This window comes from Microcaecilia unicolor, chromosome 11, assembly GCF_901765095.1.
Source record: "Microcaecilia unicolor chromosome 11, aMicUni1.1, whole genome shotgun sequence".
In the NCBI taxonomy this organism is placed as follows: Eukaryota; Metazoa; Chordata; class Amphibia; order Gymnophiona; family Siphonopidae; genus Microcaecilia; species Microcaecilia unicolor.
The window spans coordinates 122,062,404-122,086,960 of NC_044041.1; the positions used below are offsets into that span (position 1 = coordinate 122,062,404).

The 24,557-nt window shown below is 46.1% G+C and overlaps 1 protein-coding gene across 1 annotated transcript in view; it reads right to left on the reverse strand.

Annotated features, from left to right (window-relative positions):
• Positions 1-4,121, reverse strand: part of SCYL1 (SCY1 like pseudokinase 1) — a 110,615-nt gene extending 106,494 nt beyond the window's left edge. Inside the window, exon 1 of the mRNA XM_030217804.1 lies at positions 3,875-4,121. Coding sequence (XP_030073664.1) covers positions 3,875-3,994 — 120 coding nt within the window. The 5' untranslated portion in view covers positions 3,995-4,121. The remainder of the gene's footprint in view (positions 1-3,874) is intronic.
• Positions 4,122-24,557: the final 20,436 nt, after the last annotated feature.

Genomic DNA, 24,557 nt, shown 5'->3' on the forward strand with positions numbered 1-24,557 from the left:
GGTATGATTAGTGCATTGCGAATTGTCCACATTTCAATGGTAGTTTCTGGTTTGCATTCCGTTTTAGTTATCTGCTAGCGGCTTCAGAAAAAGGCCTATAATGCATGCAACGGTGGCAAATTTTGTCGTTAAAGGGTTGTTATAGTTTTGTGCATCTAGGCCAGAGTCCAGTGGTTCTCAAACCTGTCCTTGGATAGCACTTGTCATTTGGGTTTTCAAGCTATCTACAATACATAGTAACATAGTAGATGACAGCAGAAAAAGACCTGCACGGTCCATCCAGTCTGCCCAACAAGATAACTCATATTTGCTGCTTTTTGTGTATACCCTACTTTGATTTGTACCTATGCTCTTCAGGGCACAGACCGTATAAGTCTGCCCCGCACTATCCCCGCCTCCCAACCACCAGCCCCACCTCCCACCCACCGGCTCTGGCACAGGCACAGACCGTATAAGTCTGCCCAGCACTATCCTCACCTCCCCAGCCCTGCCTCCCAACCCCGGCTCTGGCACAGACCGTACAAGTCTGTCCTGCCTCCCAACCCCGGCTCTGGCACAGACCGTACAAGTCTGTCCAGCACTATCCCCGCCTCCCAACCACCAGTCCCGCTTCCCACCACCGGCTCTGGCACAGACCGTATAAGTCTGCCCAGCCCTATCCCCGCCTCCCAACCTCCAGCTCCGCCTCCCGATCTTGACTAAGCTCCTGAGGATCCATTCCTTCGAAAGTCCTGCGAAAGTCTATGATCAACCCATATTTTCTATTACAGGGACAAAAAGTGTGTGGATTGTCGGCCACTCGTTCATCAAATGGGCGGCTCAACGGGCCGCAATAAGGCCTTATGGCCCACATCTGGGCATGGCTCCTAGAGGAGTACGAATACACTGGATAGGAGTTGCTGGAATGAAGTGGGCGCACTTGATCCCTCTATTACAGCGTCACGCAGGCAAAATGGCCTCCCCAACGGCCATTGTATTGCACCTAGGCGGGAACGACATCGGGACCCTCTCCAGCATCAAAATGATTCGAGCAGCCCAGCGGGACCTAGCCACAATTTCCCACCTCTTTCCCAACACCACTATAATTTGGTCCGACATAATACTTAGATGGAGCCACAAACACTCGAAGCCGTGGGGCAGACCCAGAAAGAAAGTTAACAGGCAAATTGCCGCTTGGGTCATAGACATGGGCGGTAGGCAGGTCACACATGAGTGGGCAGAGGAGTTATGCCAAGGGTTCTTCTGGAGAGATGGGACCCACCTATCCGCAATAGGGAACGACCTGTTCAATAACGATTTACAGAATGTACTAGAATCTGTAATTGGCTCAACTGGCCGCAGCTTGCCTATAGTGGGGGGCCCGGGGCAAGCTACGTTACCCCGGGCTGGTGGCGGGGTACCCAAGCCTGATAGTGTAAGCTAGACAGCTGGGATAGCTGCGCTTAAGGTTGAGATCCCTTGCTGCACGGCGGGGAGCTCGGTTTACGATTTGTCAGTCTTGCTGTGACGGCGGACTGGGTTGGCTACCAAGCCACGAGCTGATTGGCTTGGGTATACCTGGGATTTATGTTTATAAAGTTGTTTGATTTTAAAATAAAGCTGCGGCCAAGTTATGCCATGTTTAAGAAATGTCCATGTGTCTCGAGTGATTATTATGCATTGTAACTGATAACCGGGCCCAAGGGTCTCGGTTGCCTATGTTAAAGCGAGGCGAAGTGCCCCCCGGTGCACGGAGCCGACATTAACATGGCGCCGTGCACCGATGGGCACGCATGCCCTAAGCAGCGGGGAGCGAGCGAGGGGGGAGAGGTCAGGACCCCACCTCGCAGGTACTCCCCGCTGTGAGGGGCTGGCTCAAAGAGAGGGGTTTAAAACCCTCCTCAATAAATATGCATGGAAAAGTTTTGTATATAATGGAGGTAATAATCTTTTATGCATATTCATTGTGAATAACCTGAAAACCCGACTGCCTGGTGGTAGGTTTGAGAACCACCGATTTAGTCAATACAGGCGGTGCAGGACACCAAGGGGGTGAAGGGGAATAAAGCAATGGTAGGTGATACTACTGTACTTCTCATTGACTCCCATTCCCTTATCAGTCTCAGTCCATTGATTTGTCCTTAAAGCACACACTGTAAAAAAGCATAACCAAAACAGCACTGGGGATAAGCAGCACAGAACACAAGTTATAACCCTGAAACCAGTGGACCTACTAGAAACCATGAGGATGGCTAACCTGCAAGGAGTGACAGCTGCAACCCTAAAAGCACTGGTAGTACTTTAATATTGTAAGTGAGGGGCATAGAGGAATAGGGGTTGACTATTGGATTTCAAGCAGGCATTTGTATATGCATCTACCCAATGTAAACAAATCATTGCTGGGCAAAATAGATGGGCCATTTTGGTCTTTGCCATTAGACAGCAGGACCATCCTGCACCACTGTCCCATGACATCAGCTGCATGAAGAACAAATCTTACTCTTTACATTCTCTTCTCTAGATACTATCAAACAAGGACCTTGGAGACAGCTTGAAACCCTTTCAATGTGTCAAGATCCCAGAAACAAAATGACAGTTGACAGCAGAAAAAGCCTTATTCTCAAGCCTGCTTGATTCTCCCATCCAGTTTCAGAAAAGCAACAAAACAGCAGCATGAAAATGAAATGTCAACATATGACAGGACCTTCAGAGACAAGTATCTTCCCTCACCCACCATCAGCTGCAGATCAGTTCTCCAGAGATAACCTAAGACCCTTAGGGACAAGTCGGGTATCCCAAAGACAGCATGAGGTAGGATCCCAAAGAAAGCCTGAAATACTGATTCTCCCACTCAGGTTGGTATTCCCAAAGGCAGCATGAAACACCTAAAGAAGCGCACTGAGACCTCAACCCAACAGTATCCCATGATAGCCACCACATATTGCCCACGAGCAACTTTACATACCCAGAAAAGATCTGAGTCAGCCTAACCAATGGTTCCCAAACTTGATCCTGGAAGCACCCTAGCCAGTCAGGTTTTTAGGATATCCAGAATGAATATTCATGAGAGATTTGCATGCCGTGGAGGCACCATGCAAATCTCACCTATGAATATTCATTGTGGATATCCTGAAAACCTGACACCAGGAGACTCTCCAGAGCAGCAGGCTAGAACTCTCAAAGACCGACAGGGACCTCCTGAAATCAGCTGGAACTTCCAGAGACACCATGAAATAACTAAAAAAGGTCACCCAGATCCCGAATCCTTTGACAGACTTCCAAATATCACCCAAAAGTAACCTGACATAGCCATGGTATGAGAATGTGAGAGACACTCCAGTCCTGCCTGAGACACTGAAGCAACAGTCCTAACATAAAGATGGGATACTCCAAAGAGAGACTCCAAGGCAGCGAGAAATATAGACACAACATGAGACCACTGACTACATGTCTCAGACACAGTCTGAGAGTGTACAGGGCAGTCAGCCATACAAAGAGATGAATGAGACCTCCTGATATAAACTAAGCCAGCCTGAGTCATGCAAAGGGCCATGTCAAAAAATAGGCCTCTGAGAGAAAGCATACAGGGGAATTAGAGAGATTAAAAAAAAATTGCACGAGACTCCTGAGAGAGAGCTCAACACAGCATCCTGGACACTTAGTTTCCCTGCATTGAACTTGGCCCTTGGCAAGGAGCCGGCAAGGCCCGAGCGCTGCACAACCCGATCACCGCCGCAGCCACGTCAGCCAGGTCCGGCCACTGTGTACAGAAAGACTTGCTATAATAACGTGAAGGAAGGAAGCCTGCCTGCCTGCCTCCCCCCACCCCCGTGGCCCCCCACCCTTCCCCCTGTCCTCTCCCTCCAGCCGCCCCTCCCCCCCGAGTCTCTCTCACCCGGCTCTTGCCGCTTCGCAGCCGCCACAGCCCGGGCCCCGGAGCCTCCTCCGGCCGCTGCCCCGCCGGCTCCACATCATAGGGAAAATCCCGGACCGGGTCCCGGGAGAAGAACCACATCCCCAAACCAAGGCCAGGCCCGGGCCCAGAGAAAGAGAGGTAGAAGAACCCGCTGCAGAGAAGAAAACGACGGAATCGAGCGAGGCGGCTCCTCCCCCTGCCAGAGCCAGAAACACCCCCCGAGAGGAAGGGGCGCTAATATAATACCAACACTATCATCGCCCCAAGAGGGGGTCACTGCTAGTCTAATAACATCTTCATCCCAAGAGGAGGGCACTGATATTATTATAATACTATCACACCCAAGAGACAGAACAGACCTGCGGGAGAGGAACCAGACAAATTGACGTCAGCACGGGGGGGGGGGGGGGCTCGGCTCGCCACTTTGAAGGAGGACGAGGTTGGAACGCAAATAGGAGGGTCCAGGATCACATCCCCAGCATTAAATACATCAAACAGTGTTGCAAAATAACTCTCCTCTCGTGTGTCTGGGCAAAAAAACCCTTTATTTGGGAGTCAATCCCCTTCTTATATACTCTATGAATATTCATGGATATTACATGTATTATCATTACTATTGGTTACATTTTGCTTACACAACCATGATCATGCATTGCTTACAAGAACAACTCTACATGAACAGCTCGTGAACCTGCTCAGGAATGTACAAACATCACCTGCTATTCTGCTACTTTCTCAGGAAAGAACAAAAACATCACATGCTAGATTCTCAGGAATATACAAAACATCATCTGCTGCCTGTATCCAAATACATTCTATCTACATCTCCACCTTTTTTTTTTTTTTTTTTTTTAATGAAATCTCCGTGGTGTGCCAGCTGGAGATGGAGGTGGAGATGTTTGTAATAGCTTATAAACATATTGAGCAGAGTGACGTGTTGGAGCGAATGGACGAGGAAAACATAAAGAAAAAAGGTTAGGAATGCATTGTATACAACAGCAAAAAATAGTGAAAACAAAAATACCAATGACTAAATACTGGATAATAGGGCGGAGCCAGGTCCAAGGGATCCATTGCCACAATTGATCCCATACATCAGAGAGTAGGTTATTATGAATAGTAATATGAGTAGTTAAATTCCGTAGGAAAGCTAATTGTTTGTCAATGGCCTTTGAATTGTCAGATAAATTAAAACAGCACATGTCCTGAAACTCTTCGCAACCATGATGGTTAAGTAATAAAAGATAATCAATGGCTGCTCGATTTTGTAAAACTCCATGACGTAATTGCTGTTGCTCAGCATTAAGTAAACTAATAGCAGTGGAGGTTGCATTGATTGATTTAATTGCCCAACAGGCTAATTCACGAATATTTTTTGCATTTGCCGCTGCCAATGCAGGGACACCTATTAATGAAAATGCAAGTGCCAGATATTCAGTTTGACTCAGAAATTTAACATTATCATTGCAATTGGCAGCAAGGGTCATACGCTTGGATCGCATATGTGAGGAGTTAGAAAATAAAATATGTTTACTGGGAAGTACCATAGTGAGTCGACTTAGACAGCATGTAGTACCATCAGATATATTAGCTGGAATATAATTAAAGGTATACATTCCACATGACCAAAACCAGCCAGGGGGTAAATGAGTAAATTTATAAATATATGAAACATTTTCGTAGGAGCTACAATTTAACAAAGTTGGTCCAAAATTAACACAATTTGATCGGGTACAATTAACCATACGAGCACATGTCATATTGATACTAGCTATTTGATTGGTTCTCACATGCATTGCCAAAGTAGGCGGCAACAGGGTTTGTGTTCCCCAATTATGGTATTCATAAGAAGCATTTCGATAGGATGAATTAACAGGAAGCTGTGAATAAAACCAAGTATCATTTTGCATATCTTTAGGATCATGACATACTGGAATCAGGCAAGTTGCCAAAACTTCTCCAACTGCCTTTTGATGAGAAAGACAGAAATCAGTTTGGTTCAGTGAAATTGCAAACGCTTCCCAAATATTTTTTGTGGGAAGTAATTGTGACTGTCCACAAGGTATGTACAAACAACAACACAGTAGAAGCAATGTAATGGAATTAGCATTAAGCGCTGCAATAATAGCCACTACGAAGTTATCATCAGTCTTTTCAATATGAGCTTTTTCTAAAGTCTCTGTAGCTTGTTGACTCAAGGCTTTAATTTGTCCCCAAGTAACAGGAGCATTAGGTTGACGAGTCACTGACCGTTTGCGTGTTTGCATCTGCGGTCCTTGAAGGGTGAGTGTGAAATTGGGAATTGGGTTGTGAAGACCTTGATGCCACGACATGAGGTTTCACCCACTTTGCTGGAATCCACACCGGGCCAGAATCTGTTTGAACAGCAGCGTAACCACGACCCCAGGTAAGGAGAGGCACAGGGGAACTCCACTGATCAGAAGGTAGTTGTCGGTATATGACCAAAGGACGAGATAAAGGTGGGGCAGGAGTACGAAAATGTTGTTCAAATCTGGAAGAAAAAGTTTTTGTAGCAGGATTATTGATGAGATTGAGATGATTCAGTGTGTAAAGGATTTGTGCTAAGCATTCATCAATGCTTACTCTATGACGGAGAATACCGTCTTTTTTTGTAGTCAGATTACTTAAAGCAGTTTTCAGTGTGCGATTAGCACGTTCAACAATAGCTTGACCAGTGGAGTTATAGGGGATACCAAAAAGGTGCTCAATATGCCAGAGGGTCAGGAACTCCTGTAAGGAGGTGGAAGTATAAGCAGGGGCATTGTCTGTCTTGAGAGTTTTAGGAACACCCATGACCGCAAAAGCTTGGAGAAGATGAGAGCGGACATGAGATGTAGTTTCCCCTTTTTGTGCAGTGACCCACAAAAATCCAGAATGAGTATCAACAACCACATGAAGCTTAGACCATTGACCAAAAGGGGGAAAGTGAGTAACGTCCATTTGCCAGAGGCTATTAACTTCCAGACCACGAGGATTAACTCCAGGAAAAAAGGTAGTAGGAGCTGAAAAGGAACATTGTGGACAATTTTTGATAATAGCTCTAGCTTCTTCTAAAGAAATTTGAAACTGGCGAGCTAGGCTAGGTGCATTTTGATGATGAAGTTCATGACTGCAGTGTGCTGTGGAGAAAAAATGAAGATGGCGATCCGCTCGAGCATTCCCTTCAGACAGACCACCAGGAAAAGGTTGATGACTGCGGATATGACCTATAAAGAGAGAAGAAAGGCGATTCTCCAAGTAACCTTGGAGGGTTAACAGTAAAGCATAAAAAGAGGCATCCATTTTGAATGATACATAACTGTCGGGCATGCGACGGACAAGATTAGCACAATATTGACTGTCAACAATAAGATTCAGTGGTTGATCTGAAAATAAAGAAAGAGCCAGGATGATGGCAGCAAGCTCTGAACGTTGAGCAGAGGTTTGTGGAGAGGTAAATTTGACGTGCCATTATTGTAAACAGGTACAGTAAAAGCAAAGTATTTATAATCTTTTTCCTGGAGAGGAATTGAAAAAAAACAATCCTTCAGATCTATAATAGCTAATTGATAATCATAAGGAATCAAATTAGGATTTGGAATACCACATTGTAACGGGCCCATTGGTTCTAAAATCGCATTAATAGCTCGTAGGTCATGTAAAAATCTCCATTTTCCGGATTTTTTCTTGATCACAAATACCGGAGTATTATATGGAGAATTGGTAGGCTCAATGTGATTTAATTGTAATTGTTCTTCCACCAATTGATGTAAAATCAACAGTTTTTCTCTGGTAATCGGCCACTGCTCTACCCAAACAGGTTTGTCAGTTTTCCATTCCAAAGGAAGAGAAAAAGACATATTTATGAACTGTTAATCAGGTAGGATCAATGATGCATCTAATTGTTCCAAAAGGTCACGACCCCATAAATTAAAGGGTACTTGTAAAATACAGGGCTTAATATGTCCTAGAACCTTGGTATCGTTAGGATATGTAATAGATAACCATTGAGAACTTTGGGAGGCTGACTGAGTTCCCCCTATTCCTGTCACATGTGAAGTATCTTCAATGGGCCATTCCACAGGCCATTGTTTATAAGCTATGACAGAAACATCCGCCCCGGTATCTAATATACCAACAAAGGGCTTTTGTTGCAATAAAAATTGAGCAGTGGGTCGTGCATTAGAAACCGGTTTTAAAACTGCACTTACCTGTCGCGTAGATCCAAAGCCCCCTGTACGAGAGACAGTAGAAGGAATAGGTGCTGTAAAATATGGTAAAATAATTAATTGTGCCCACGAGTCCCCGGGAGAAATTGTTAAAGGTGATGAGGACCATACTTGAATTTTAACAATGCCTGTGTAATCAGCATCAATAACTCCAGGGATAACATGAATACCTGCCTTCGATGCAGAGGAGCGAGGTAATACTAAACCTACAGTAGCCGCTGGAATGGGTCCTTTAAAGGTAGTATTATATACCAAAACTTCATGAGGTAAGATGGCAGTTTTACATTCCGCTGCAATAAGGTCAATTCCTGCACTACCTTGTGTAGCAGTAGTACTATGAGCAAAAGACCCTTGCACTCCCTTTGGACCGAGGTTAGGAGTTAACCCGGAGCAAAGTTTTTTGGGGGTGGCGGTGTGGAATTAATTGGATTAGAGCGACATTGATTGGCCCAATGATATCCTTTTTGACATCGAGGACATTTTCGAGAAGGTCGAGAAGGTCCTTTTGCAAAGTTGGCACCCCCTCCTGGGGCTCTACACTGAGCTCGAAAATGTCCTGGTTTCTTACAATTAAAACACGTCCCCTGTGGCTTATTACCTTTTTGTATAGCTCCTGCTAACAAATTCATAGAATAACCATGAGTCCCCACATCTGCACATGCGCTCAATAAATCTGCTAAAGTAATTCCTGGGCGATGAGCTACAGTCTGCAATGCCTTTTTGCAATCTGAATTTGCATTTTCTTGGGCTAATTTAATCAATAACTCTGTTTGCGCATCAAGATTATCAATTTGCCTAGTTACAGCTTCCTGCAATCGATTAACAAATTGAAGGTAAGATTCGGTTGCACCCTGTTTAATTGATGCAAAAGATTTTGTTGGTTTATTCCCTTCTGGTGTTCTTTTAAATGCTCGCAAGATACAAGTGCCTATGGCTTGAAAACAGGTATCGTTTTGTTGAATTTGCATATCAAGGGTTGAAAATGGTCCCGATCCATAAATTTGATCAGGCACCAAATTAGTCCCAGTGATAAGTTGTGCTGCTTGCTTATATTCATTATCCCACACTACATATTGCGCAGGAGTTAACAGCATACGGAAAAGGTCTTTCCAATCTTTTGGAGTCATTAAGTAACCGTTACTAATCCCTTCTATCATGCCTTGAACAAATGAACTTTTTAAACCTGATTCTACGATAGCTCTACGTAATTCTCTGAAAACTTGATAAGGTAGAGCAGTCCATTCTGCATGATGTGTTTCGTTCCCTGCCTCTATTGTTGTAGTTCTAGTAACTGGGTATAAATTAGGATTAGGTTCCGAATTATCCCATAGATCATCGTTCCAAATGAATTCACCATTTTTTCGTGCTTGCTGTATACCTAATTGAATTAAACTAGGTCGTTCTACGCTCTTTGGTGTTTTGGTAATAATAACGCTATCATTAGCGTTGTTGTTTTGGATATTTTCAATTGGTTTATTAGGGGTAGTAGTAGTAAAGTCAGGAGTTTTGTTTTGCTCTTCCCTTCCCATATCGGTGGCCAGCCGACAAGAAGGAGGAGAAGGTGTAGGTCCAAGAGTCGCGGGAGGTAAAAGAGACCAGGTCTTGCCTGGCAATTTGTTGGATATATTTTCGTTAGTAATGCCTGTCAATCCAGAAGAGAGAATTACTATAGTAGAATATATCTCTCTCCAAGTCAATAATATAGGAGTCGAAACTCTAGGCTCTAAACGAAACTGCTGCCCTATCTTTTCCCATGTTTGAGGATCGAATGATCCCTTCTCTGGATACCAGGGACATTGACAAACTATTTCCTCAATTAAACGCTCTATATCTTTAAGAGTTATTGGATTTCGGGAGGAACCATATCTTTGCGTTATAGTATATAGCTCCTGTGCATGTTGTTTATGTGATGATGTTAAATTTCCCCCCATACTTACAGTGTTCCGTAGAAGGAATGGCGCGCTGACTGTTCCAGTCGTAGTAAGTACGTCACGTTTTCACCGATCACGTCGGGGATCACCAGATGTTGCAAAATAACTCTCCTCTCGTGTGTCTGGGCAAAAAACCCTTTATTTGGGAGTCAATCCCCTTCTTATATACTCTATGAATATTCATGGATATTACATGTATTATCATTACTATTGGTTACATTTTGCTTACACAACCATGATCATGCATTGCTTACAAGAACAACTCTACATGAACAGCTCGTGAACCTGCTCAGGAATGTACAAACATCACCTGCTATTCTGCTACTTTCTCAGGAAAGAACAAAAACATCACATGCTAGATTCTCAGGAATATACAAAACATCATCTGCTGCCTGTATCCAAATACATTCTATCTACAAAACAGGATATGTAAAATGCCCGTATCCAAACGACTGGGCAAAGAAAAACATGAACTTTTAAAGGTTTTTGTAATCGAATCCGTGAGGATCCCGTTATATCCGTCTTTTACCTTTTGGGGAGGATCACGCTATATCCGTCTTTTACCCTAACCCCCCCCCCCCCCAAGAGGGGAATTAATGATACTATCACAACGGGAAGGAGAGGGTAGCACTACTATAATAGCACTATCATCGTCAGAGGGGCCCTAATAATTCTATCAAATAATATAACCCTGAAATAGGGGAGGCAGTAATATTATAATCAGGGCTTTTTTTGAGGGGGTACTGAGTACCGGCACCTTTTCCATTGTCGGCTAAAATTGACCCATGGTCCCCAAGTTTTAATGAAAGAGCTCAGGCTCTACACACCAATTCGGCCTTGTCATAGATTATGTGACTGGTTGCAGGGGGCCTGGCCTGACTTTTATAGGGTGGGTCCCCTCAGTGATCACCCCACCCCAGAAGGGTGGCCTGGCATTTGAGTACCGGCACCTTTTTTCACTAGAAAAAATGCACTGATTATAATACTTTCACCCCGCAAGAAGAAAGGCACTAATATTATAATACTATCACTTCGTGAGGGGAACAGAGACAGTAATATTATGATACTATCGCACCGGGGGGGGGGGGGGGGGGAGACATTAATATTATAGAGGCTGACAGAATTTCAGGTTTGGGTTTGGTGCCGAAACTGTCCAAAATCCCAATTCACCCTTATGTCTAAGGTTATCAATAGAAATAGAACAAAATAAAACATGGAAAAGGAAATAAGATGATACCTTTTTTATTGGACATCACTTAATACATTTTTTGATTAGCTTTCAAAGGAAGCCCTTCTTCGTCAGATCAAACAATACAGGAATGCAAGACCTTTGAAGTAAGAATGATCAAATATTTTGACACCCACCAGACAGGACTTAACTAAGTTAAGATCTGGGTTTTCCAGCCCATTATCCTATATAATAATTCTCACCTCCAACAGGATGTGCTTGGGACCCTGCCTGCCGGAAGTGGTCTGCTAGGCAGGCACGCACTGACCTCAGTGACATCAGTGACAGACAATTTGGCAAAGCAAAACAATCTGAGTGCTGGCCATTAGGACACAGGGTTGATAGGAGAGTTTTAAAAGACTGAAGGAACTGAAAGGGTTAAATGGGGGGAGGGGGGAGTTCTGAACAACTGAAAGACATGAACATTTGGGAAAGGAAAACAATCTGAATGCTGGCCATTAGGACACAGCGGTAGATAGGAGAGTTTTAAAAGACTGAAGGAAACGAAAGTGTTAAACTGGAGAAGGGGGGGGGGAGTTGTGAATGACTGAAAGACATGTAAATTTGGGACAGGAAAACAATCTCAATGCTGGCCATTAGCACACAGGGTACATAGGAGAGTTTTAAAAGACTGAAGGAACCAAAAGTGTTCGGGGGGGGGGGGGGGGGGGGCAAGTTCTGAATGAATGAATGAAAGAAATGAAAATTTACGAGAGGAACACAATCTGAATGCCGGGCATTTGTGCAAAGGGTAGATAGGACACTTTTTTTTTAAAAATGAAGGACGTGAAAGTATTACATCTTGGGGGAGGGGTGAGGAGGAAAGCGGTGGGGTATCCGGATACTGGGCGTTAGGGCCATGGGGGTACATAGACTTTTGAAAGCCTTAAGGAACCCAAAGTGTGGGAAGGGGGAGGAAAAGGAGGGGAGGAAACGGGGTGAGGGGCATTAGGAACAGGAGAGGGGGCCCTGTCACACACTCTCATTCTCACACACACACTGTCACACAGACAGTCTCACTCTGTCACACACCCGCACATTCACTCTGGCTCTCTCTCTCAAACATACACACTCCCAGGAAAACCTTGCTAGCGCCCGTTTCATTCGTTCCAGAAACGGGCCTTTTTTACTAGTAAAGCATAAAATTGTATTGCTTTGTACATTGTATTGCTCTGTCACCTTCCTGTCTCCCTGACTCTCACCTATCCACCCCCATCCTGTTAGATTGTCACTGAAATGCTTTGATGTTTCACTCATATATACTGTCATCTACCAACATTTGGTTATTTCCGATCTGACGAAGAAGGGCAACCTTCGAAAGCTAATCAAGAAATGTATTGTTATGTCCAATAAAAAAGGTATCATCTTATTTTCTTTTCCATTTTTTATTTTGTTTTATTTCTATTGATTACCTTCGTCAGATCAGAAATAAGCAAATGTTGATAATGACAGTATATATAAGTGAAACATCAAGGCATTTCAGTGACAGTCTAACAGAGCAGTGCAATTTATAGTTTATAATGGGCTAGAAAACCCAGATCTTTGGTTTATAATGGGCTAGAAAACCCAGATCTTTGTTAAGGCCTGTCTGGTGGGTGTCAAAATATTTAATCATTCTGACTTCAAAGGTCTTACGTTCTTGTATTGTTTTAAAGTTCCCTTTTAGTATTCTCACCATAAAATCATTGGTACAGTGTTCAGATTTTGTAAAGTGATGCCCCACAGAGGTGACATCCTGGTTGGTACTGGCATTTTTCATATGATGTCTATGTACATTAAATCTCTTCTTTAGCATCTGACTTGTCTCTCCAATGTAGCACCCTTGTGTTTGAAACCAAAACTGTGCTGTCCTGTAGCTCGCCTCTGATTTTGAACAGGAGCAGTCCCTACTCCCGTTCTCCCTCCCTCACCCTCCTGAAGAGAAGGCGCTCTCACTCCTTTCCCCTTGTACAGACTCATAGGCCAAGCCCTAGGCAAACATATATATGTGGGCCCATCCCCCACCATCATTTCACCTCTCCAGAAGTAGCAGGGAAAAATGCAGAACCTAGCTGTGGGTATGATAGCAGTAATACTTTGTGAGTGAGCATGGGGGCTATGCATGCACTATTAAGACTCTCATAGACTTATTACTGTAAAGTCATGATATCTTTAGAGTATAACCTTGGCACACCAATCACACCTGAAGTCTCTATTATTTTTCTGAAGTCTCTATTATTGAATAAATCACAGATAATTTACTCACAATCAGATGTTCAGAAGTGCTGCTCCAGGGCACAGAGACTCCGTAATCTGAGAGCTGTTGGAGGTGGAGATCTGAGGAGAGGTAGCTTTATTGCAGGGGAGAAAGATAGTTGAACAGGTAGAAGTGGTTCAAAGCTGGGTGACTGGAATGTGCGATATCTCATTAGGGAGGAGATATTTTCAAGGTAAAAAACCAAGTTCGTTGCAGGGAGTTTCAGCAGGACAGTTGTCTGGGCCAAGATGGTGCATGCCCCATGTCTCTAACAAGATGGTGAATGCCTCATGGCTGAAGGGACAAAGGGGTGTTGAGGCTTCACACAGGCTCAGGGAGGAGCATATAGAGACCAATGGGGACAGAGCCTGCCACCGGGTGGCAAGGGAGGTGCTAGAGGACAGCCCTTGATTGGAGGGAAAGGTCATACCTGGCTGACCTCCCAGGACAGAGATAGTAAGAATGACCAGGAAATGATAGCAGGAAGACAAAAGAGCCAAGCTTGGCAGAGAGAGAGAGGAGGCCTGGCCAGCCTCACAACCAGTGGTAACAGTTCTTATTCAGACAGACAAGTGTGGTTGCATTGCCTGTGAACTACATTACACACAATACCTTGCTCACATATCTTTGCCAAGGAAACTACAACAGTGGAGGTCCTTAGAAATTAGATTAACAGTAAAAGCATTAAACACATTTTAGGATCACATTATAAACTAGTGCAAGGCTGTCAGAGGACAGAACATGCACATTGTAAGAAGGAAGAGGCTGTCCTACCCTGGTTAGGCCCCTAGAGGGCGTAGTTCCCCTAAAATGTCCAGGGAAAAGGGCTGGGTGAGTTGCTGAAGGGAGCCAGAAAGGGGAGGTATAGCTGGAGGTCGCTAGGACCGGGGCGAGTCCTGGAGGATAGCTGGAGGTCGCTAGGACCGGGGCAAGTCCTGGAGGATAGCTGGAGGTCGTTAGGACCGGGGAGAGTCCTGGGGATAGAAACAGGTGCAGCAGGTTATGGGCTGGGTCCTGTTTGGCTATTAACTACTTATACTCCTCCTGAGTTGTGAAGGGAGGAAGGAGAGCGAGCAGCTGCAGAAGAGAGCTGGTAACTGAAGCAGAGGGATCCCCATGAGAAGTACTGGCTGTGCCCTTTGGACTGGTGGTAGAACTGTGTGTTTCCAAGAAGGAAGCTGGCTGGGGTAAGAAGGCCCTAGAGTATCAAGAATAAGAACAGTGAAGAGGTGCTGTGTGTCCCAGAGGAAAAGACTGAGTGCCTAGAACAGTGAAGGGGGACTGTGTGTCCAAGATGAAGAGACTGTGTGTCTGGAGCTGTGTGCTACAAGGAGGGACTGTGTGTCCAGGGACTGAGTTAGTACTGAGCCCAAATGCCTAGGTGAGAGGGCTCAGGGGGAAGAAATCTATGGATATTGAACTGTGCAAGAAGAAATGTTTAAAATGGAAGATTGCACTGAGTAGGAAGAAATGAAATGGTTAAGCTGGAAGAACTGTTTAAGCTTGTGAAAGTGTTTTAAACTAAAAGAAGTGTGCCCCAGAGGCTGGAATAAAGATGTGTATGAAAATAGCCTGATTGGTGAGACCTGACTATGTTTGCCTTTTTGAGAAGCAGGTCACCCTGAGCAGAAAAGGGTAGTAGATTAATTTGCATACAATCTGCATATTGAGAACCAGCTCACCCTGAGTGAAGAGGGAGCTGGGAGCCTGAGGTGGGAGCTTCATCATCACAATAGCCTCATGGTTTTCACAAATGGTGGCGCAGTAGTGGGATCTGCACTGAACATCCACGCGGGAGCAGTGGGATTCCAGATCAGACCAGATGAGGGGTCGGCGTGAGATGGAGGTGTCCCTGGAGGTTCCAGAGGCTGTGGTTCCAGAAGCCCGTCGAGGGGGCCAACACTAGCAAAAGCGCTTTGCTCACCTACCCCAGGTAAAGGGTATTTAGGGGGGAGGTGAGAGTGGATACGTAAGTGAGAACTGGAGGCTTGGGAGTGGCTGTAGGGGATGGAGGAGGCCACAAACCCCTTCCCAGGAGGGGGAGGCAGACACACAGGGAGGTGCAGCACAAGTGAGGGGGCCAGGAGAGTAAACAGGCCACACTTGGATGTTGTTTTGTGTGATTGCAGGCTGCACCATCGGACGGCCAGGAAGGACGGAGGCCGGAGAAGCTGGAGAAAAGTTCAAGCCAGAGAAGAGAAGTCCAGAGCACTCACCGGAGTCAATTACCGCTGGAGAGGATCTATTAAAGCTGGACATTAAGAACCAGGTTTTGGGACTTGCAGGGGGAGGGTCAAAAGGGACCTACTGCAGGGGTCCCAGCCTGGGGGAGCATGGTAGTGGCGGGCACCCTAGTGAGAGGGAAGGGCCCGGGCCATGGGAGGTGCTAAGAGAAGAGTCGTCAGGTGACCCCTTTCTCGGAGGGATCGTGGTGAGGTCGGAAGCCCCAGGCGGTAGGAGGTGGCTGCAGTTGGAGGGTCAGATAGGACCTGCTGCGGCGGTTAGGCACCTCAGGTCCCCGGGAATGGGGGGATGGGCCAAGCCATGTGAGGTGCTAAGAGAAAGATAAGGGACCTAGGCGGGCTAGGTGACCCCTCCCTCGGAGGGCTCATGGTATTGGCGGGCGCCCAAGAGGCGGGAGGGGGCTGCGGGAGAAGAGGGTCAGGTAGGGCCCGCTGCAGTGGAAACCCCTCAGGGCCTGGTGAATGGGAAGGGCCCGGGACCATGGGATGTGCTAAGAGGGGGATGAGGAGCCTAGATGAGGGGTTGGTGAGACCCAGGGATAGAACAGGGATGAGCCTGGAAAAGTGTATGCCCTCTTGGAAGAATTGCTGCTCCTCAGTGGAAAAGGCTTACAGAGTGGCTGAGGTTGAGCAGCAAATATCTTAAGGGTGGGGGTATGTAAGAAGGAAGAGGCTGTCCTACCCTGGTTAGGCCCCTAGAGGGCGTAGTTCCCCTAAAATGTCCAGGGAAAAGGGCTGGGTGAGTTGCTGAAGGGAGCCAGAAAGGGGAGGTATAGCTGGAGGTCGCTAGGACCGGGGTGAGTCCTGGAGGATAGCTGGAGGTCGCTAGGACCGGGGCGAGTCCTGGAGGATAGCTGGAGGTCGTTAGGACCGGGGAGAGTCCTGGGGATAGAAACAGGTGCAGCAGGTTATGGGCTGGGTCCTGTTTGGCTATTAACTACTTATACTCCTCCTGAGTTGTGAAGGGAGGAAGGAGAGCGAGCAGCTGCAGAAGAGAGCTGGTAACTGAAGCAGAGGGATCCCCATGAGAAGTACTGGCTGTGCCCTTTGGACTGGTGGTAGAACTGTGTGTTTCCAAGAAGGAAGCTGGCTGGGGTAAGAAGGCCCTAGAGTATCAAGAATAAGAACAGTGAAGAGGTGCTGTGTGTCCCAGAGGAAAAGACTGAGTGCCTAGAACAGTGAAGGGGGACTGTGTGTCCAAGATGAAGAGACTGTGTGTCTGGAGCTGTGTGCTACAAGGAGGGACTGTGTTAGTACTGAGCCCAAATGCCTAGGTGAGAGGGCTCAGGGGGAAGAAATCTATGGATATTGAACTGTGCAAGAAGAAATGTTTAAAATGGAAGATTGCACTGAGTAGGAAGAAATGAAATGGTTAAGCTGGAAGAACTGTTTAAGCTTGTGAAAGTGTTTTAAGCTAAAAGAAGTGTGCCCCAGAGGCTGGAATAAAGATGTGTATGAAAATAGCCTGATTGGTGAGACCTGACTATGTTTGCCTTTTTGAGAAGCAGGTCACCCTGAGTAGAAAAGGGTAGTAGATTAATTTGCATACAATCTGCATATTGAGAACCAGCTCACCCTGAGTGAAGAGGGAGCTGGGAGCCTGAGGTGGGAGCTTCATCATCACAATAGCCTCATGGTTTTCACAACATGCATGGAATGCAGAGGCTTGATGGTTAAAGCTGGAGAGCTACCAGGTTACTCAGTTCCAGGAGGGAAATTCTGACCCAGTCTTGGATTTCTGCTACCCGTTCCTAGTACATTATGGGATACGAAGTGCTTTCAATTGGTGGTATCAGGGACTACAACGAGGACACTTACTTGAGATATAAGATCAAAAATAGGACTGGCCAAAAAGTCTCCCTCCTGGAGCTGAGTAACTTGCCAGCTTTGCAGCAGTGGGCTGAGAACCAGGGAAGTTGATCAAGTAATTTTCACTCTCCATTGCCTCTGGTACAAACCAGTGGCGTAGCCGGGGGGGACCTCGGAGGCCTGGGCCCCCTCACCTTTGGCTCAGGCACCCCCTCTGCTGTTGTGGCTGGTGAGGATGCCAAGCCCCGCCTGCCGACATTGTCAGCTGTCTAAGTCACGCCTGTGCTGAACGAGCAGCACTTAATTCAGTAGATGTGCTTTGGCCGCTAATGCCGGCTCTCCTGCACATGCTGTGTTACACTTGAACTGAGCAAGCGCAGGAGAACCGGCATTAGCAGACAAAGTGGCCTGCTGAATTAAGTGCTGCTTCTGGCTACACCCCTGGTACAAACCACAGATTCCAAGGATGGTGTGGCGAAACTGGGGGTTTTCAAGCCAGTGAACTGTATTAATTTTTTCATGCAGTGTATTTCTCTTGTTTTGCCAGCAGGTGGTGTTTGTTTTGTGTTTTAAAGCTGTTGCAGAAAAAACTGTTTTCTTTGTAGTTTAAGCCCTGTGGGAAGGCAACCTGCAGTGCCATTGGACAGATACTTTCAAAGTTGGTGCTCTGATTGGCTCTGGAGTTCAAATCCAGCCAGGAGATACTGGATTTTCCCCAGCCTCAGATAGGGAGTGCAGAGGGTAAACATTTCTGCCCTGAGGTCCTGTTCAAGAAATGTGAGCAGTTATTTTCCTGAAACTCCCCAGGTGGTGACAAAGTGTTTAGATAGTTTTAATATTGATCCTTATTCAGTTACCTGTTATTGCTTGTTGTTTTTTCAACTGTTTTACATCGTCCACTGTTCTATTTCTGTTAAAACAAACCCATTAGTTTATTAGCTCTGATGTCTTGGACTGACTAAGAATCCTGGTGGTTTGTGTTTTGGGTCTGTGAGTGCTTTCTAGGAACTGTGGGACCCCTGGGAGTGTGGCCCCTGTGTCCTAGAAATCACAGGGGAATAACTTGACAGTGGGAGATTCACTCAGAGGTAAGCGGGACCCAGTCGGTGGGAGGAAGATGCTAGTGTAGAGCACATGTCCAAGTTGTTAGTCTGGTTGTGAGCCCTTGGGCCCCGGCCGAGGCCTAGTATAGGAGTTAGGGGCCAGCAGGCACTACACAGTACCCCAGTTACCAAGCCCTTTACACACACGAAGCAACCAACTTGCACCTCCAGAAAAGGGAAGATAGGGCAATCAGGTGGGCCTCACGGCATATCGGGAACTGATTCACTCAGAATTAAAGCATGCGGGCCTAACTGGAACCGACTTATACTTAGGGAGGGGAGAAAGAGACTAAACGAGGGGTCCCCCACAGGGACCGGAGCACCAGCAACACCCTCGGTGCTGGTAATCAAGGAGAAAGGGAAGCATACACAGAAACACGTCAAGCCGTAGCCCACCACACACAAAGAAGGTGAGGGACTGGAATATAAGATACTGTAGGCAGAGACCTTCAGCAGACAGGGAAAGGAAAAGTCCGCAAAACGGAGTGCGGAGCCTAACACACACACCCTGCACAGAAAGGAACAGTGCTCTGTAGTACAGCAAAGAAAAGACTGAAACAGTCACAAAGGGAAGATTGCAGTAAACAGACAAGTGCCAGAAGCAGAGAAGCTCTGCAGACAAAGGGTTAAACCAAGCTCAGCACACACACAGCAACCAGAGGCAGGGAAGACTGCAGACAACAAGTTAATCGGGAGTACAATGAAAGAGCAAACAACCCCCACGGCGAGAAACAAAAGGGTCCCGAATCTGGTACCAGGGCAGGACCTCCCAAGCAGAAAACAAACAGGGCACAAAGGGAACTCTGAAGGAAGGGGAAGCAAAACAAACAAACTGGAACAGAACGAGGTAGGAACTCACCACACAGCACTACAGCCAAACAGAGAAACCCAGGTGCAGTGAGAAAGGTAGTTAGACACACGCAGGCAGCAGCCAGCAGACAGAGACAGAGCAACAGAAACTGTAAGCAAAGGAAAGGAATAATAACTGCACGCAAGCACAGAGCTAATAGCTCAGACAGAGCAAAGGTAAGGCTTCAGCAGAACTGAAGTAACGCCAAAGCAGGGGTTGTAGGGAAAGGTCAGCTTAAGTAGATCAGATTGACGTCAGCTCAGCCCCTGACGGATCAATCAGGAGCGGTTCCAAGCATTCCCCTGCCTGACTAGCAGAATTCTAACAGAATGATAACACAGGTGCAGGCGGGCCTGAGCAGTGCTGGGGACAGACCTTCCTAGGTTAACCCTAGGTGGGTGCTAGGCATTTCATAACACATGGACTGCCTGAAATAGTGAGATTTATGGGCACTATGTCCATGATAAAAATTTACAAAGTTTTATATGTGAGAAAAGGTTCACAAATGGAAAAAAGCAAAATAAAATATCTAGTTTTTTTTATGATTCTGAAAAGATATAGACAAAATGGAAGCATTATTAGGATAGTGTTCAAAGGAATTTGTCCAAGTTATTTAATAGGGTAAATTACCTGTCCTGAAAAATTCCCTTCACTTAGTATGTGCACAGGTACATTTGTACCAATTAACTTCTCCATTTCAGCCCAGATTTTCAAAGAGAAGCTTTATTTATATGAGACTGTCCTCACTAGAGTCACAGAAATGTACACAAGTGGGTTCTGGGTAAAAGGTGGATTCTGTGGATTTCACAGATCTTCAGTGTATGGCGTTAAACATACATTGGACTCTGTTGTGATGGCTGCGATTGCAGTTTGGGTGCCACAAGCCCAGCGTTGACTTCCCTTCTCATTCTCTCCTGGGATCCACCCCCACGGCAACAGAGCATCACATCATAGGAGGCGGAACCCAGCACAGAATGAGAGGTCAGGTTGACGTAATAGCTCCTGTCAGTCAAACAGCCATGCAGCATTAATGAAAAGAAAAAGCACTGCAGAGCTGCCCAAGTTTGGCACAAGTCCATGCTCAAGAGCTCATTACTAGGTCCGTTTAACCAGTCCCAGAGGGAGGAGGGGGAAGGAAGGATAGAGATGCCGGAAATAAAGAGGAGGAGGAAGGAGAAAGATGCTGTAAATCATGGAAGGAGAGGGTTGCTGGTAATCAGGGGTGGAGCAGGAGAGATTCTGGAGTTGGGAGGGGGAGAAAAATGCTGGATATTATGGGGGAGGGAAAGAGAAATGCTGGACCACTCAGGGAAACGTTGAGAGGAAACGAGAGAGGCTGGATGCCAGGGGCATAGGGAGCACAGAATGCTGATACTGAACAATTAAATATTAGTGAAGGGAGGGGGAAATGCTGGGTTTGGGATTGGAGCTGGATTTGAACTTAGAACATTAAAGAAAAAGCATTTCTGCTTACCCTGGTCGCAGATATTTGAGTTCAAAGAAAAGCAAAAAAAAAAAAAAAGCCAAGGAACTGGCAGGCTCTGTTTACACGGGCACTAGCAGCAACTCGATCGGTAATCCATACATGTATTACTCAGTGGTGGCTCACTCACTTTTGGTTGTCTTCCTTTGTTCTCCTTATTATCTAAACCCACCACAAAGGCTGGATCCTATCAGATCCAGCACAAACTTTCAACAGAAGAGCTAGAGCCACCTGGATGCAGCAGAAAATCCCAAGAGAACTAGATCCACCCAGATTCAGAACAAACTCCCGAGAGAAGAGAATATATCCACCTGTACCAGCACTCATCACCAGAAGGGCTGAATGAAGCAAGATCCAGGTGTAAGTCCCACCAGGATGGATGGATCCACCTAGATCCAGAACTCATTCTCATCAGAAAGTGTGGATCCACTCTGACCAGAATGCATTCCCATCAAAAGGGCTGGATCCACCTGGAATCCAACATTGTTTCCCCATCAGAACAGCTGGATCTACGTGGATCCAGTACTAATTCACATCAGAAGAGCTGAATCTAAATGAATCCAGCACTCATTCACACCAAACATGATGGATCACCATGGATCCAGTACTCATTCACTGAAGAAGGGCTGGATCTACACAGATCCAGCATTGGTTCCCACCAGAAGAACTAGATCTAGTACTTATTCCCTCCAGGAGGGCTGGATCTACACATACAACATTAGTTCACACCAGAAGGGCTGGATATACAAGGATCCAGCATTTGTTCCCTCCAGAGAGGCTTGATCTGCATGGATCCAGCACTAGTTCCCAACAGAAGGGATGGATCTCCATGGAGTCATCACTAGTTCCCAACAGGAAGGCTGAATCTACATGAATCTAGCACTCATTCCCACCAGAGGGGTTGAATCTACACAGATCCAGCACTCATTCTCACTAGGAAGGCTGGATCTCCACAGATCCAGAACTAGTTCCCACCAGGAAGGCCAGGTCTACACGGAACCAGCATTGTTTCCTGTCAGAAGTGCTGGTTCTGCACAGATCCTACACTAGTTCTCTCCTGAAGGGAAAGATTCAGCACTAGTTCCCATCAGAAGGGCTGGATCTACACAGATATAGCATTAGTTCTCAACAGGAAGGCTAACTCTACATGAATCCAACACTAATTCCCTCAGGAAGGTCTAGATCTACACAGATACAGCATTAGTTTCAATGAGAAGAGGTAGATCTACAAAGATCCAGCACTGATTCCCTCCAGGAGGATTGGATCTACACGTATCCAGAAATGGTTCCCACCAAGAGAGCTGGATTTGTAAACTGATACAGCACTCATTCCCTACAGAAGGCTGTAGCTACATAGATCCAGCACTCATTTACTCCAGAGGGGCTGAATATACACAGATCCAGCATTGCTTCCCACCAGAAGAGCTGGATCCACACAGATCCTGTACTACGTCCCTTCAGAAGGGCTGGATCAACACTGATCTAGCACGTTCCCATCAGAAAGACTAAATCTACATAGATCCAGCACTTATTCTTTCCAGAAGGGCTGGATCTACAAGGATCCAGCATTAATTCCCAAGAAGACTGTATCTACATGAATCCTGTAATAATTCTCTCCAGAAGGGCTGCTATCTACACAGATACTGTATGCAAAAAGTCAATCCCTTAAAATCCTTCAAAACCGGGATGCAGGGGCATATACCAAAAGCGAGTACTGAAAACTATCTACTATACTTAATAATTTGTGAAGGGGTACACAGAGAGTTCAATATAGGCTGTTCCCACAGCTGAGCTGGTTTTCAGTGAGTCTAGCCGCGAAAGCAGCTCACTAGCAACCTCTGTCATCATGATTTACTCTCTTTGAAGTGTTTCCCCAATATTTTTTGGTGTGAATACACCACTACAAACTTAGTGAAAAAAGTAAAACAATATATACCAAAAGTGAGTAATATTGTTTTACTTTTTTCACTTTAAGTTTGTACTGTGTCCCCATCAGAAGGGCTGGATCTACTCTGTGATAAGACTGGCTGTACCTGTGCGGCATAAGCGCCTCACAGACCCTCATCAACAGCTGCTGATGGGCCCAAATGGCAGAGTCCAGGAGCTGGAGAAGGCAGGACATGACTCAGACTGGCTGAAGCATACAACTAGGCAGTGCCTAGCAGACTAGCTGGAACATGACAGGGGCAGCAGTCTAGAAGTTGGCTCTTAAACCCTTCAGGGTAGCTCTTACAAGAGCCCAGTAGGGCTGCCCGATGGAATCGATGCCAGGGAGTAGCTGGAACAAACGAGGTTGGAAGACTGGAAAAAGCAGAGCTAGAAGACCGGTACATGCAGGGCTAGAAGACCGGTACATGCAGGGCTAGAAGACCAATATTTGCAGGGCTAGAAGACCGGAACATGCAGGGCTAGAAGCAGGGACAAGCAGGGCTGGAACAAGCAGAGCTGGAAGCAGGAACAAACAGGAACACTGGAGAAGCACAACTCTGGAAGCCTGTTGCTGAAGCACAGAGCACCTCCTTAAATATTCCATAGCCAGGAATTGAGATCATCTGTCAGCACCCCAGCTAGGGCTATAAAAGGGAAGTGCAGCAACCAAGAAGTAAAGACTTACAAGACTCTAGCCATGAAATTCTGCAAGACTGTAGTGGTTTCCTGAACCAGGTGAAAGGTGTGACACCTACAAGGATCCATAACTAGTTCCCACAAGGAAGGATGAATCTACATGGATCCAGCATTCATTCCCACCAGGAAGGCTGAATATACATGGATCTAGCACTAATTCCGTCCAGAAGGCTGAATCTACACAGATACAGCATTGACTCCCAAGAGAAGAGCTGGATTTGTAAATGGATGCAGCACTACTTTCCACTAGGAAAGCCAGATTTACACAGATCCAGCAGAAGTTCCCAATAGAAGGGCTGGATTTCCATGGATCCAGTACTAGTCCTCATCAGAAGAGCTGGACCTACATGGATCCATCACTAGTTCCCACCAGGAAGGCTGGATTTTCATGGATACAGCTCTAATTTCCACCAGGAAGTCTGAATCTACACAGATCCAATACTGATTCCCATCAGATGTGCTGGATCTACACAGATCCAGATCTAGTTCCCATCAGAAGGGCTGGAATTACACAGATCAAGCACTTATTCCCTCCAGAAAGGCTGGGTCTATATGGATCTGGTGTTAGTGCCCAAGAGAAAGGCTGGGTCTACACGTATCTACAAGGATATAGCACTGGTTCCCACCACAAGAGCTAGATATTTGATAATCCAACACTCATTCCCTCCAGGAGGGCTGGATGTACACAGATCCAGTACCAGTTCCATCAAAAGGGCTAGATCTACATAGATGCAGCACTCATTCCCTCAGAAAGGGCTGGATCTACACTTATACAGCATTGGTTTCTATGACAAATGCTGTATTTACAAGGATCCATCTGTCACGTTTTCAAAGCTGGAAACTGGGTTGTGAGCCCTTGGACCACTGCCGAGGAGCGGCAGTGGCAGGCAAAACCACCCCATGCTAGAGACAGGGCAGATCTCTG